The sequence below is a fragment of the Magallana gigas genome, chromosome 2 (assembly GCF_963853765.1).
Source record: "Magallana gigas chromosome 2, xbMagGiga1.1, whole genome shotgun sequence".
Classification (NCBI taxonomy): domain Eukaryota; kingdom Metazoa; phylum Mollusca; class Bivalvia; order Ostreida; family Ostreidae; genus Magallana; species Magallana gigas.
Genome location: NC_088854.1, coordinates 43,500,801 through 43,514,896, shown reverse-complemented (window position 1 = coordinate 43,514,896; position 14,096 = coordinate 43,500,801). Strand labels below are relative to the sequence as shown.

The 14,096-nt window shown below is 37.8% G+C and overlaps 1 protein-coding gene across 1 annotated transcript; it reads right to left on the bottom strand.

Annotated features, from left to right (window-relative positions):
- Positions 1-2,646: 2,646 nt before the first annotated feature.
- Positions 2,647-13,822, bottom strand: LOC117681322 (pneumococcal serine-rich repeat protein-like). Its single transcript, XM_034445266.2, has 12 exons — positions 13,442-13,822; positions 7,776-11,880; positions 7,368-7,471; positions 7,210-7,274; positions 6,898-7,061; positions 6,552-6,663; positions 6,424-6,440; positions 6,150-6,282; positions 5,645-5,772; positions 4,620-4,666; positions 4,275-4,325; positions 2,647-3,598 (listed from the first exon to the last, which is right to left on the bottom strand). The coding sequence occupies exons 2-12, from the start codon at positions 11,878-11,880 to the stop codon at positions 3,587-3,589; spliced, it is 4,938 nt and encodes a 1,645-aa protein (XP_034301157.2). The 5' UTR covers positions 13,442-13,822; the 3' UTR covers positions 2,647-3,586.
- Between the last annotated feature and the right edge of the window lie 274 nt (positions 13,823-14,096).

Genomic DNA, 14,096 nt, shown 5'->3' with positions numbered 1-14,096 from the left:
ACAATAGAAATATTTTACAAAATTTAACCAAAAATTCAGTTTTAATTTTTTGGGGAAAGATAAGTTATAAAAGCCCTAGCGGGGTTCGAACTCAGATGTAACACTCTAATCCATTGCGTTACGCTGTTAGATAACTGATTTGGGAAAGAAAAAAACCTTTTAAATTATCATTGATTTTATTGTTATTTTGATAGGAAGTAGGTGTTCCATATCACCTTAAAGCGTTTTAATTTTTTGTTAACTACGATAGAGTTATTTCTCTTTTTACATTTACGTTCTTTTAAATGTGTCATGGAATAATTTTCAAATTATTCAATTATTGCAGCTTTGAAGGTCGGGATGCTATACACATGTGTAATTTGGTGTGAGCGATTTTGAAGAGATGTGTTACGGAGAATCAACGTACAATGTAGATCTTAGAAAATATAAATATTAAAACTTTCAATTTTTATCTATACATGCAGTACAATATTTTAAGTTCTTTTGCTTTCATCGAAATTTTTTTTATGATTTCTGATGTAAACATACATGCCACTGATATACATGTACAATAAGAATAGTGTACTTTAATAAGAACGCCGCGTACTTCTAAAAGACGAAAGGCGCATTACTATTTTATTTTACATAAAATTAATATGCTTTGTATCGTGTGTCACATTTCTTCTACACTTACTATTTTCAGACACTCTAGGAAAATTAAAAAAAGAAACAAAATTAAGTTCTTGCAAAAATGGTTAATCTCACGTCTTTATTGCTTTTTTATTGTATATGTCCAAAGTATAAAGACTCTCATGTCGATCAAATAATTGGATTTTTTAAAGGGACTTGGACACGGTTTGGGCTCAAAATTTTAAATTTTATTTTTTTGAGTGGATAATATGGACATTTCTAATGCTTTGTCAATATTGAAGAACAGATATTGTGTTATAAGCAAGATACAGAGTTTGGAATTCTTTGTTTTGTAAACAAAGCTCGAATATTGTCATTGTTTACATATGTGTTTTATTGGTATAAGTTTCAATCAAATGCTGCTTCTTCTATTGATAATATATTTTATAAACACACTGAATAGGTTTGCCATGTTTCCCACAAGTTATTAAAGAAATGATAATTCCATACTTTACATTATTTGTAAACAAATATAAGACTCGAGCTTTGTTTACATAACAATGAGTTCTTACCTCTGTATATTCCTTATAACTTTAAAAAGTTTTGGCCAATTATTCAAAATGTGCAACTAAACCATTTTATATATAAAAAATAAAGATAAAAATTTTGACCTAAAATCGTGTCCAAGTCCCTTTTAAGCTAAAAATTCTACTTCATATAAAAACATTTATTAATGAAATCTTTCGTACCTATTTGTCGAGTTTGCTTAATGGGTGTTATAAGAGGTATTTTAATATGACAGATAATATCTCTTTCTGACATATTCTATTTTTACGTAAAATCTGCAATATAACTTTTAAAAAGTGGTTATATTGCAGATTTTATTTAGGACTAAACGTATGTCATAAAGAACAAAATCATTACACTTTATTGAAAGTAACACCTTTATATGTATTAATTCTATACTAGTACTTGTAAAATCTCGAGAGGTGTCAATTCCTTTCTCTCCTGTGTTGTCACATAAAACTAAACTTCAGCAACGATATCTTAAAATTATAATTTATTCACACATTTACTAAAAAATTGAACTGAATATTTATCTAGACAGTCCAATATAACAGCCAACCTAGTATGTTTTTTCTACTGCGTGAGAGTGTCGTTGATTAATTCCAAAAGACAAACTGTTCTTTATAACCCAATATTTACATTTTCAATTTCTTTGTAATTAAAGAACAGTACGAATCGCTTTTGTAATGTATAGTCATTTCATTGATGACTATTTTGATACTGAATCGTTCAGTTGCTGAAAATGATATAGATATAGGGAACAAGGAATCATTTTTTGAATATCATAAAGTGATCAAATCTCTCATAAAGGCATTCGGTCTGTATTGGATTTGATCTCTCCCGACCGTATTTGACCACCTCATAATTCTCAAAGAATGATTTCTTATTCCTTAGTGTTTACTGAAAGTCCCATTTTTGTGTAAACAGAATGCTCAATAGGTTGTTAACACAATGTTTTTATGCGATTGCATTTATTTAACTGATAAAATGACTAAAGTTAACACTATCTAGCCATATTTTGTTAGAAGCAGCACTAATTCTTCTTGATTAACTGTTAATTAAAAACAACGTCATGTCAATCACTCACAAAGCACCTATCCATTCAATACGCATCTTTCAAATTGAATGAAGCCCGATGAACAAAATGTTATTTTGTAAAGTAAATAAAGGGAAGTTAGATTTTTGTTAATTCAGAATGATTAATCGACTTACTGGACTTCGATCCTTTTCTTTATCTTCAGCTGTTGCCAGATACATCTACCGCATTTAATTGATAGCTGTGTAAATCGAGATGGTTTGCATTGAGGGACCATGACAATGATTAACCTGTTGAGAATACATGTATCCTAATACTGACTTCTCGTTTTACTTTGTCCATGGAATATATAGTATGTACATGTATAGCCACGTTGTTGAACCGTTTGCTGAAGAAAATTTTTAAACAAAAAACAAAAGGAATAAAATTGTACGTGCATATTTTATAATTTTTAATGATATAAATTAACTATAAAACATATAAAAATATAAATTGAGGAAATCGATGTACAGTATATGAATATATATATATATATATAACAATCAAACAGGATTGCACGCCAACATGGGATAAATATATATCAATGCCTGCTTACGTATACATTGGGTATAAAAGAGCCATTGTCGATGAACATATTTGAAGTCACCTTTGAACACCATTTGATTACATTTTAGCATATAAACAAATCATTATAATATTGAAAAACAAGAAGGGCCAAAAGCCCTTATCAACGCACTATATAACAACAATGATCACTTAAACTAAGTACTGCATTGAAACATGGTATAAAATTATAAATGCACATAGCACACACTCAATCCCGGCTTCGTAAATAAGCAGCCAAATTGAGAACTAGGGGTTCATTAAAAACCTTACATCAATCTTGTAGAAGACTACATAACTGGCCAATATGGTCGTGTGTTGAAGCATACTCCCCGACCTCTGAATCAGTCCCCGGCAGGGAATGGAATGTCATTGGAAGACATACGGTTAACGCTTTAAACATACAGTATAAGGTGAAACCACAATATGTAACTTCTGTGATGATTTTGATTTTCATTACACGTCGTATGATGTTCTAGGAATGTTGAAGACGATTTCATGGCTGAAACTGGCCCCCATTGTGCAATCATTACCACACATGTATTCATCATGACGTCATTTTGATTATGAATGGTTTGAACGTAGATCTCGCTCGCGTCGAAACACTTATACTATGGTTACAGAATAAAATCAAACATTTACTCATAAATAGGTAGGAAAAACATTCCATTGGCAGACTTTGAGATCCGTTGATGAGTCCGAGTATCATATATTCTCTTCCCATTCATTCGGAGACGCACTCTGATATAATTCAATGCACTTGCATTCGTTTTACGTGTCACTCTGAAATAAAATAAAACCAAATATACAGAAACTCAAAAAGATTTCAAATTCTTTATTCGACTATATAAGAATGCATTTTACAAAACAAAGTTACAATTCATACGAATTCGAACTTCGAAATTTTACTCAATAGATTTATTCAGTTATGAATAGTATTTATCCAAGATTATTTGCTTTGGTCATTAGTACGCGTACGGAAAGGGTATTAAAGATTTGGTTTATGCTTTTGATTTAGGTCTCGACAAATTAAACTGTTTATCCTTATCCCTTCTACGTTCATATTAGGATAGATTCTTTACTTTTTATCTGACAGAATGACAAACGCACTTTCACTTTCAGTACCAAACACGCGGTGTACTGATTTAACCTCAGTTCCTGTTGAAAAGATAGCTGAATATGGCATGTATTTTTTTTCATACATTTAAGCATGGAGTCATTCTTTCTTTTCTTTTAATATCGCTTCAGACTCGTGTTGAATTTATCACAAATTGATGTCATTTTTTATTTCAAAGTCACGATTACTCTATTATAAAATTGTACTGACATTTTCTACCTGTCGTGGCAAAACATATCAAATATTTCGTAGGAGAGGACTCAGGAGTGAAGTATTTTTTTTAAATTGTTGAAGATTTACAACAATGACCGTAAAGTAGGTAAGTTAAATGAAATGGCTCACCACAAAAACAGGATGCGGGGATCTGTACATCTGAGGGCGTGGCATTCGATACTGTAATAAAGAAATTGAGCAATAGTCAGAAACCACAGCTGTGTACATTTTGTTCATGAATCATTTTTCAAAATTTAAAATGATTAATACAAATCTATGTACAACCTTGAAGATAGAAGAATTACGTTTATATTCGCACAGATCATTTACTAAAAATTCATATTATGTTGGATATTTTCCTCTATTTATTTCTCATTAATTTTTAAAGTTGATACATGTGTATACAGACCATACACTGAAAACACATACAATATTTGATTTTATTTCATATCAAAAAACAATGTATATATTTACCTCGTCCCATTGTTCAAAACCAGCTGTGACATTCCAAGGTGCATTTCCTAAAGAAAAAAAAATATGGGATTTTATCGATATAAAAGTTAACTAACTTTTATCATTTTTGGTATATAAAAAAAATACTGTTGTGCATAAAAATGTGCATTAAAGACTTTTAAAATATTCTGGAGCGTTTTATTTTATTCAAGGTGTTTCCCCAGACTGATAGCACTGAATTCGTTTCCATTGATGTAAACTTTAACTACTTGGTAAATTTCAATGCTTCAGTGAATTTCAATTAAAGCAGGGAGGTAATTGACATTCAGGGCGTATCCGTGAAGTACCCGAACATGATGAAATCTATCATAATGGATTCATGACAGAAATATTAGCTAGCTCTGACGGAATGGAGAAGCTATTGAAAGAGAAACGCCCCAGGCTGGACAAACAGTTGGAAATTGAAGAGCTACCATTAAGCGTGACGGCGTAAATATAACAACAAAAGGGGATGTCACATTGGGCGACGGTTGATGAATTTTATCTCAATGCTTACCAACATTTAACGCTGGACTGACCGGCTTGAAATATGTGTCATGCTTAACGAATACTCTGTTTGTGTATTCTGTGACTTGTTTACATACAAACATCATGAGCAAGAACCGAAGGGACTGCTGTTTCACACAAAATTTCATTTTTTTTTTTTTTAAATCCTTATTTAAATGTTTTTTGTTTTGTTTTGTTTTGTTTTTTTAATAAAACACGCAATTGTTTTTGATAGTTAATCATCAGTGGAAATGACAATGAAGTTGCTCTCATAAACTAACCTAAAGTAAGTAAGTAAGTTGCAAAATAAGTATACAGTTATTATGAAAGTCGAAACTCAATAATAAATTAAATCACAATTACCCCCATTCCAAAGAGTTATCTTTTTCTACTTATTTGCATCACATTATCGATATGGATAATTAAGTTCACCTGGTAGAATGACTTCTTAGAAATCCACACCTTAGAAATAGTTTTGCATAAAGATAACATCTGCTTACCTGCAAAAGCTTTTTCTGTGGGTAGAACCTCTAATTCCATATTATCTGGCATGAAATAATGATGTTTATAAAACCCGTGGTTGTCGTATTTGTACGGCAGAGAGAGATGGGGGTAGTTTCTGGCATCCCTGAAAAGAAAATATTCTTACATAAATATACCTAGTTAAGAAATACATGTACATATTGAATAGATAATACTTCTTTTTATCGTTCTGTAATAAAACAAATGGTGACATCGAAGTAGAAATTGTATATCTAGCAGAAATATTGCAGCTAGTTGATATCACACCTCACTTATATCATTTACCTCATAAGTATCAATCACGTACAAGTACCAGTAGTTGAAATTAAACACCTATATGATATACACCGATAATTCAAATCGACATTGAACACCATGTTTATATCATACATATAGTAATTATAGTATCATTAATATGGGATGGTTGCTGTAAAAGTAATCTATATCATTCACATTGCTGATTTCGTACAAATATTGCCTTACCAGTCATCTTCTTCCCTCAGTCGTTTGCTCTTCTTGTTCTTCCTCATCAGTATACAGATCAGGGCGATGATAAAGGCTAGCACGAAGAAGACGGGGATACCAATAGCCAGGCCGAGGATCAGCGAAAAGTTGTCTGTAAAAAACATACGGTCTGGTTTTACAGATAATCACGTGACCAACAATCCCTTCATCATTAACCAATTTTATTTACATATATTGACACTCAGAGATATATTTTTGAATTAAGAGTATAACTGGCATAAAATAAACTTACCGTTTTTGACAACAGGTCTGGAAAATAAAAAGAAACTAATCAATTAGAAAGTTATAGTGAAATTCAGAATAGCTTGATGTACTTCAAGATGATGTAATTTGAACAGCGTTATCGAGACAACATCTTACTTGCATGCGGGTACTCCTGAGGACTGAATCACACAGACAGTGTCTGCAGAGCAACTGACAAGAGACGTGTAAATCTGGCAATTGTCGGCCGGGGTATCCTTATCCAAGACAACTACAGAAAGTAAAAAATCAAATTTTCTAGTAATGAATATGTAACAAAATTCAATAAGTATCTATATGTACATGTACCTACAATTCAATCAATAATTATATGTTAAAAAACTTCAAACAAATATTATATCTATGCACAACCTTTGAGTATCTCTAAATAAAATTCATGTTCTTGATAAAACTTTATATAAACTTAATGACAATAGATCATAATCATAAAAAAATATATCTTTACTTTCAGATGTCTCCGCCTGAATGACTCCTGACTTGACGGGTGTGGCCGTACCGTCAATGCTGACAGTTTCTGTCCCCTGGACAAGGTCCCGGACGGCGTCAATGACCTCTCCCTTCACATCACTCTCAGTGGACAGTGTGTAATTGACGAGCACGCTACCCTGTCTTTAAAACAAACAAACGACTTTCGAATCATCAACATAAGGAAAGATGAAATTTCTTGAGTTCTTGTGCCAAGGTTAAATGTTTTCGAAAAATTTCTATTTCGTTTTGATAGTGATATGGAAGTTCCTTTTGTTAAAAAATACTATACCTCATTGACAGAACAGTGACGGAACGAAATGCGTTTCCAAGTTTCCTTCTGTAATAAGCTTCAAGCTGAAAGGCACAACATTAATGTTGTTAGTGCTATTAATAGTAACATATATATTAATAGTAACATAATTGTTTACAAAGGGGTTATCAGCTTACCGACTGCTTTATTTTTCCTTTGAATTCGATATACTCTTGGGTAGTTTCATTGGTTAAATTGACAGTCGTCTGAGTGTCGAGTTCTAACTGCATACTAATGATATCTGCAACAATATTAGAATACTTATGAATAAAGAAATTTGATCAATAAATATCGATTAAGACATTCCTTTTAATTATAAAATAATGAAAAGTTCTGTGGTCAATCTATGTTGTTTAAAATGAGACATTCAGACAAAATATTCATAAGCTTAGCTTGCATGGATGAAACATTTTTTATCGATTCCTATTCGAGTGCCTTACATTATATGATATAAAACAGATCTAACTGTTTGAACAATATACTAGTATCTAAAGCAAACAATTATTTCAAATTTGTCTAAGAGACCATAAAAAGAACTTAATTACCGGCAGGTGCCTGTGTGGAGGCAGCCTGTGTACTTGCTGAAGAGGCAGCCTGTGTACTCTGTGTAGTTGCAGCTTGTGTACTCTCTGTGGAGGCAGCTTGAGTACTGCCTGTAGAGACAGCCTGTGTACTCTCTGTGGTAGCAGCTTGTGTACTCTCTGCGGTTGCAGCTTGTGTACTCTCTGCGGTTGCAGCCTGTGTACTCTCTGTGGAGGCAGCTTGAGTACTGCCTGTAGAGGCAGCCTGTGAACTCTCTATGGAGGAAGCCTGTGTACTGTCTGTGGTTGCAGCTTGTGTGCTATCAGTGGAGGCAGCATGTGTACTGTCTGTGGTAGCAGTCTGTGTACTCTCTGTGGAGGCAGCTTGTGTACTCTCTGCAGTTGCAGCTTGTGTACTCTCTGTGGAAGCAGCTTGTGTACTCTCTGTGGAGGCTTCCTGTGTACTCTCTGTGGAGGCAGCCTGTGTACTCTGTGTGGAGGCAGCTTGTGTACTCTCTGTGGAGGCAGCTTGTGTACTCTCTGCAGTTGCAGCTTGTGTACTCTCTGTGGAAGCAGCTTGTGTACTCTCCGTGGAGGCAGCCTGTGTACTCTGTGTGGAGGCAGCTTGTGTACTCCCTGTGGTTGCAGCTTGTGTGCTCTCTGTGGAGGCAGCTTGTGTACTCTCTGCGGTTGCAGCTTGTGTACTCTCTGTGGTAGCAGCTTGTGTACTCTCTGTGGAGGCAGCTAGTGTACTGTCTGTAGAGGCAGCTTGTGTACTCTCTGTTGTGACAGTCTGTGTACTGTCTGTGGTTGCAGCTTGTGTGCTACCAGTGGAGGCAGCCTGTGTACTGTCTGTGATAGCAGTCTGTGTACTCTCTGTGGAGGCAGCTTGTGTACTCTCTGCGGTTGCAGCTTGTGTACTCTCTGTGGAGGCAGCTTGTGTACTCTGTGTGGAGGCAGCCTGTGTACTCTCCGTCGAGGCAGCTTGTGTACTCTCTGTTGAGGCAGCTTGTGTACTCTGTGTGGTTGCAGCTTGTGTACTGTCTGTAGAGGCAGCTTGTGTACTCTCTGTTGGGACAGTCTGTGTACTGTCTGTGGTTGCAGCTTGTGTGCTATCAGTGGAAGCAGCTTGTGTACTCTCTGTGGAAGCAGCTTGTGTACTCTCTGTGGAGGCAGCTTGTGTACTCTCTGCGGTTGCAGCTAATGTACTCTCTGTGGAGGCAGCCTGTGTACTCTGTGTGGAGGCAGACTGTGTACTCTGTGTGGTCGCTGCTTGTGTACTCTCTGTGCTAGCAGCTTGAGTACTCTCTGCGGTTGCAGCTTGTGTACTATCTGTGGTAGCAGCTTGTGTACTCTCTGTGGAGGCTCCCTGTGTACTTTCTGTGGAGGCAGCCTGTGTACTCTGTGTGGTTGCAGCTTGTGTACTCTCTGTGGCGACAGCTTGTGTACTCTCTGCGGTTGCAGCTTGTGTACTCTCTGTGGAGGCAGCTTGTGTACTCTCAGTGGAGGCAGCCTGTGTACTCTGTGTGGTTGCAGCTTGTGTACTCTCTGTGGCTACAGCTTGTGTACTCTCTGCGGTTGCAGCTTGTGTACTCTCTGTGGAGGCAGCTTGTGTACTCTCAGTGGAGGCAGCCTGTGTACTCTCTGTGGAGGCAGCCTGTGTACTCTGTGTGGTTGCAGCTTGTGTGCTCTCTGTGGAGGCAGCTTGTGTACTCTCTGCGGTTGCAGCTTGTGTACTCTCTGTGGAAGCAGCTTGTGTACTATCAGTGGAGGCAGCCTGTGTATTCTCTGTGGAGACAGCTTGTGTACTATCTGTTGAGGCTGCCTGTGTGCTCTCTGTGGAGGCAGCTTGTGAACTTTGTGTGGTTGCAGCTTGTGTACTGTCTGTGGAGGCAGCCTGTGAACTCTCTGTGGTAGCAGCTTGTGTACTATCTGTAGAGGCAGCCTGTGTACTGTCTGTAGAGGCAGCTTGTGTACTCTCTGCGGTTGCAGCTTGTGTACTCTCTGTGGTAGCAGCTTGTGTACTCTCTGTGGAAGCTCCCTGTGTACTCTCTGTGGTTGCAGCTTGTGTTATCTCTGTTGAGGCAGCCTGGGTACTCTCTGTGGAGGCAGCTTGTGTACTCGCTGTGGAGGCAGTCTGTGTACTCTCTGTGGTTGCAGCTTGTGTGCTATCAGTGGAGGCAGCCTGTGTACTGTCTGTGGTTGCAGCTTGTGTGCTATCAGTGGAGGTAGCTTGTGTACTATCTGCGGTTGCAGCTTGTGTACTCTCTGTGGTAGCAGCTTGCGTACTCTCTGTGGAGGCAGCCTGTGTACTGTCTGTGGAAGCAGCTTGTGTACTCTCTGTGGAGGCAGCCTGTGTACTCTCTGCAGTTGCAGCTTGTGTACTTTCTGTGGTAGCAGCTTGTGTTCTATCAGTGGAGGCAGCCTGTGTACTGTCTGTGGTAGCAGCTTGTGTACTCACTGTGGAGGCAGACTGTGTACTCTGTGTGGTCGCTGCTTGTGTACTATCTGTGCTAGCAGCTTGAGTACTCTCTGTGGAGGCGGTCTGTGTATTCTCTGTGGTTGCAGCCTGTGTACTCTCCGTGGAGGCAGCTTGTGTACTATCAGTGGAGGCAGCCTGTGTACTCTGTGTGGAGGCAGCCTGTGTACTCTGTGTAGTTGCAGCTTGTGTACTCTCTGTGGAGGCAGCTTGTGTACTCTCTGTGGAGGCAGCTTGTGTACTCTCTGTGGAGGCGGTCTGTGTATTGTCTGTTGTCGCAGCCTGTGAACTGTCTGTGGAGACAGCCTGAGTACTCTCTGTGGAGGCAGCTTGTGTAATATCTGTGGTTGCAGCCTGTGTACTCTCTGTGGTTGCAGCTTGCGTACTATCAGATGAGGCAGTCTGTGTACTCTCTTGGGAAGCAGCCTGTGTACTCAGTGTGGTCGCTGCTTGTGTACTATCTGTGCTAGCAGCTTGTGTACTTTCTGTTGAGGCAGCCTGTGTACTCTGTGTGGTTGCAGCTTGTGTACTATCAGTGGAGGCAGCTTGTGTACTCTCTGTGGAAGCAGCTTGTGTACTCTCTGTGGAGACAGCCATGGTTGTAGAAACTTGTGTATTATCAGTGGAAGCAGTCTGTGTTGTTTCTGTGGATGCAGCCTGTGTACTCTCTGTGGATGCAGCCTGTGTACTCTCTGTGGAGGCAGCCTGTGTACTCTCTGTGGAGGCAGCCTGTGTACTCTCTGTGGAGGCAGCCTGTGAACTTTCTGTGGATGCAGCTTGGGTAGTCTCTATTGTAGCAACTTGTGTACTCTCTGTTGAGGCAGACTGTGTACTCTCTGTGGTTGCAGCTTGTGTACTTTCTGTTGAGGCAGCCTGAGTACTCTCTGTGGAGGCAGCCTGTGTACTCTCTGTGGAAGCAGCCTGTGTGCTATCTGTGGTAGCTGCTAGTGTACTCATTGTGGAGGCAGCTTGTGTACTTTCTGTAGTGGCAGCCTGTGTACTTCCTGTGATAGAAGCTTGTGTACTCTCTGTGGAAGCAGCCTGTGAACTATCTGTGGACACAGCTTGTGTATTCTCTGTGGAGGAAGCCTGTGTACTCTCTGTTGAAGCAGCCTGTGTACTCTCTGTGGAGGCAGCCTGTGTACTCTCTGTGGAGGCAGCCTGTGTGCTATCTGTGATGGCAGCTTGTGTACTGTCTGAAGATGCAGCTTGTGTACTCTGTGTGGAGGCAGCCTGTGTACTCTCTGTGGAGGCAGCCTGTGTACTATCAGTGGAGGCAGCTTGTGTACTCTCTGTGGAGGCAGCCTGTGTACTATCAGTGGAGGCAGCTTGTGTACTCTCTGTGGAGCCAGCCTGTGTACTCTCTGTGGAGGCAGCCTGTGTACTATCAGTGGAGGCAGCTTGTGTACTCTCTGTGGAGACAGCTTGTGTACTCTCTGTGGAGGCAGCCTGTGTACTATCAGTGGAGGCAGCCTGTGTACTCTCTGTGGAGGCAGCCATGGTTGTAGAAACTTGTGTACTGTCAGTGGAAGCAGCCTGTGTTGTCGCTGTGATGGCCGCCTGTGTACTGTCTGTGGTAGAAGCCGTGTTAAGATGAAACATCAGGCACATCAAAGTAAAAATAGGTATTAACTTGGTCAGCAGTATCATCTGAAAAAAAGAAACATGCAATTTATGAAGAAAAAAAATATTTTAAAACAAGATATTTCTATAATTTATTGTTTACATATGTTTATTGAAAGTCAGAAAAGTGTGTATATAACTTTTTACTTTTTAGTATTTTAACTATAAAATAAAGATCCTACGGTATTATCATGTGTTTACAGATTTCATACTCGTACAGTGATTAATGATAGAAATAGTGTGTGCATGAGTCGTATCGTTGCTCTTTTATATACATGTATAGGTTGCCACTGAGGGCAGTAAAGAACATTCCTACCGATCCTTTCCATTGATTACCTCTTAAACAGAGCGATTCAATATATCGTTAAAAAAAAGGGGTCAGGTTTTTTTTAACTCGGTGATTTGCCATATTAGGAGGCTTGTTAACACCTGTTACAAATTATGAAAAAATAATCACTAGCACCCGATTCAAAAGATCTCTCATTTACTCATTCATATCTTTTTTACCCAGTCAAACTTTTTTTTATGAGTGACATTAAATTCTATGCTTCCATTTCGATTCATTTTTATTGCCGTAATCATTTTTAAAAAGTATGAAGGTATGTAAATATAGCAGCAAACACTGTAGTCTTTCAACATTTAGGGATGTAGGGTGGGGTTCCTCAACCAAAATTGTTGAACTAAAAATCATCGGAGAGGGCTCCATTGTCGCAGTAAGGATCACAGGGTTGTGAATTTAACTGAATGGCACCAACCATTTGGTCCATTGCGGACCTTGTGAATTGGCCTTTTAAGGTTTAAATAATACGGTCACTTACGCACAGATCGGGTTATTGGACCGTGTCTGTGTCGGACACTGACCTACTATCGCGGTACCCTGAACAGTAGAGGGCGTAACCCCGGGGGCTTTGTGGAATTACCGGCATAATAGTCTTATCCAGTTATTATTTGACATTGTGAAAATCATTCAATAATAGTTGTAGAAACAGTGGTAGTAAGAATTTCATTAATTCACTCGTTGAACAAGAGTATTGTATTCACTATTGTGTAGTCATTTAGTAGTATAGTAGTATAGTAGTATAGTGGTAGTAGTAGTAGTAGTAGTAGCAGTAGTAGTAGTAGTAGTTGTGGGTGATTTAGAAATGTAATAATATAGTTTTCATTATTGGTAGTAGTTATTTGATTTTTTTTATTTTATATACATGTAGTAGCATTGTCATTTTCATCAGTATACAGGAGTAATGCGATTATTAAAATACAGTAGGTTTATAGTAGAAGTAGTACATATGTACTACGTGTGGTACTAGTATAACACATCGCGTATTGTTCAGCCGAAAAATAATTATCATCTTAACTTTTTTTAATCTACAAATATTGATATATTAAAAAATAAGCATTGATTTTCCCTCCTGTATTTCTCACCGAAATATTGTCTACTAATTTTCAAAATAATATTTACTTGAATATTGGTTTCGAAGTTTATTTGATATAGCTTTTATACATTCCCTCCTCTTTCTTAATCAATAAAATTAGAAATTTATCATTGATGAAATCAAACTAAAAACATAAAAAAACAAAAAAAACTTACCTTATTAATTTAAAACTTTCACAAAAATCGAAATATTGAACTCCAATTCTGCAGCAGCCACTCGAAAATTATGCGATCATATTAAAATCCCAGACAGAACAGAGATCACTGGCGCAAGTTCCTGAAAGATGTTGTTATTGATGCCTGGTGCTGATTGCAGGCTGGGTCTGACATGCGTGGTTGGGTGGGAGAGAAATATGCGCCTCCTTAAACTGAATGTCCTTTTTAGTGTGTAGCCGAGTTGACACAATAGCCAGTCCCACTGCGCTCCTGTTTAATTCAAAGTCTGTGAACTTTAAATCCAACTGAACCCATTAAGATACGTAACTACCCTCTGAATGAGTGAAAAAATGCAGGCGTGACTCTCGTAAATTCTGATCGGAAAGTACGCCCAGTCGGGTCAAAACTTTAGTTTGTTGAAATTTATTATTTACATATATACGACTTTCAAGTCGTTAATCGCCAAAACAAAAACACCTTTAAAAAACAAGCAACAGAAAAAATATAACAATCGAACAAGTGGTTTATGGCTTTAATCCACGTAAAAAAGGGAAAGGCTTCAAACATTCTTCGAATGATTACACACACAAATAAATTTGATATGGTTTTGATTTTTTTTTTTTTACCTTACACGTTGTGAGAATTAGATTAAATT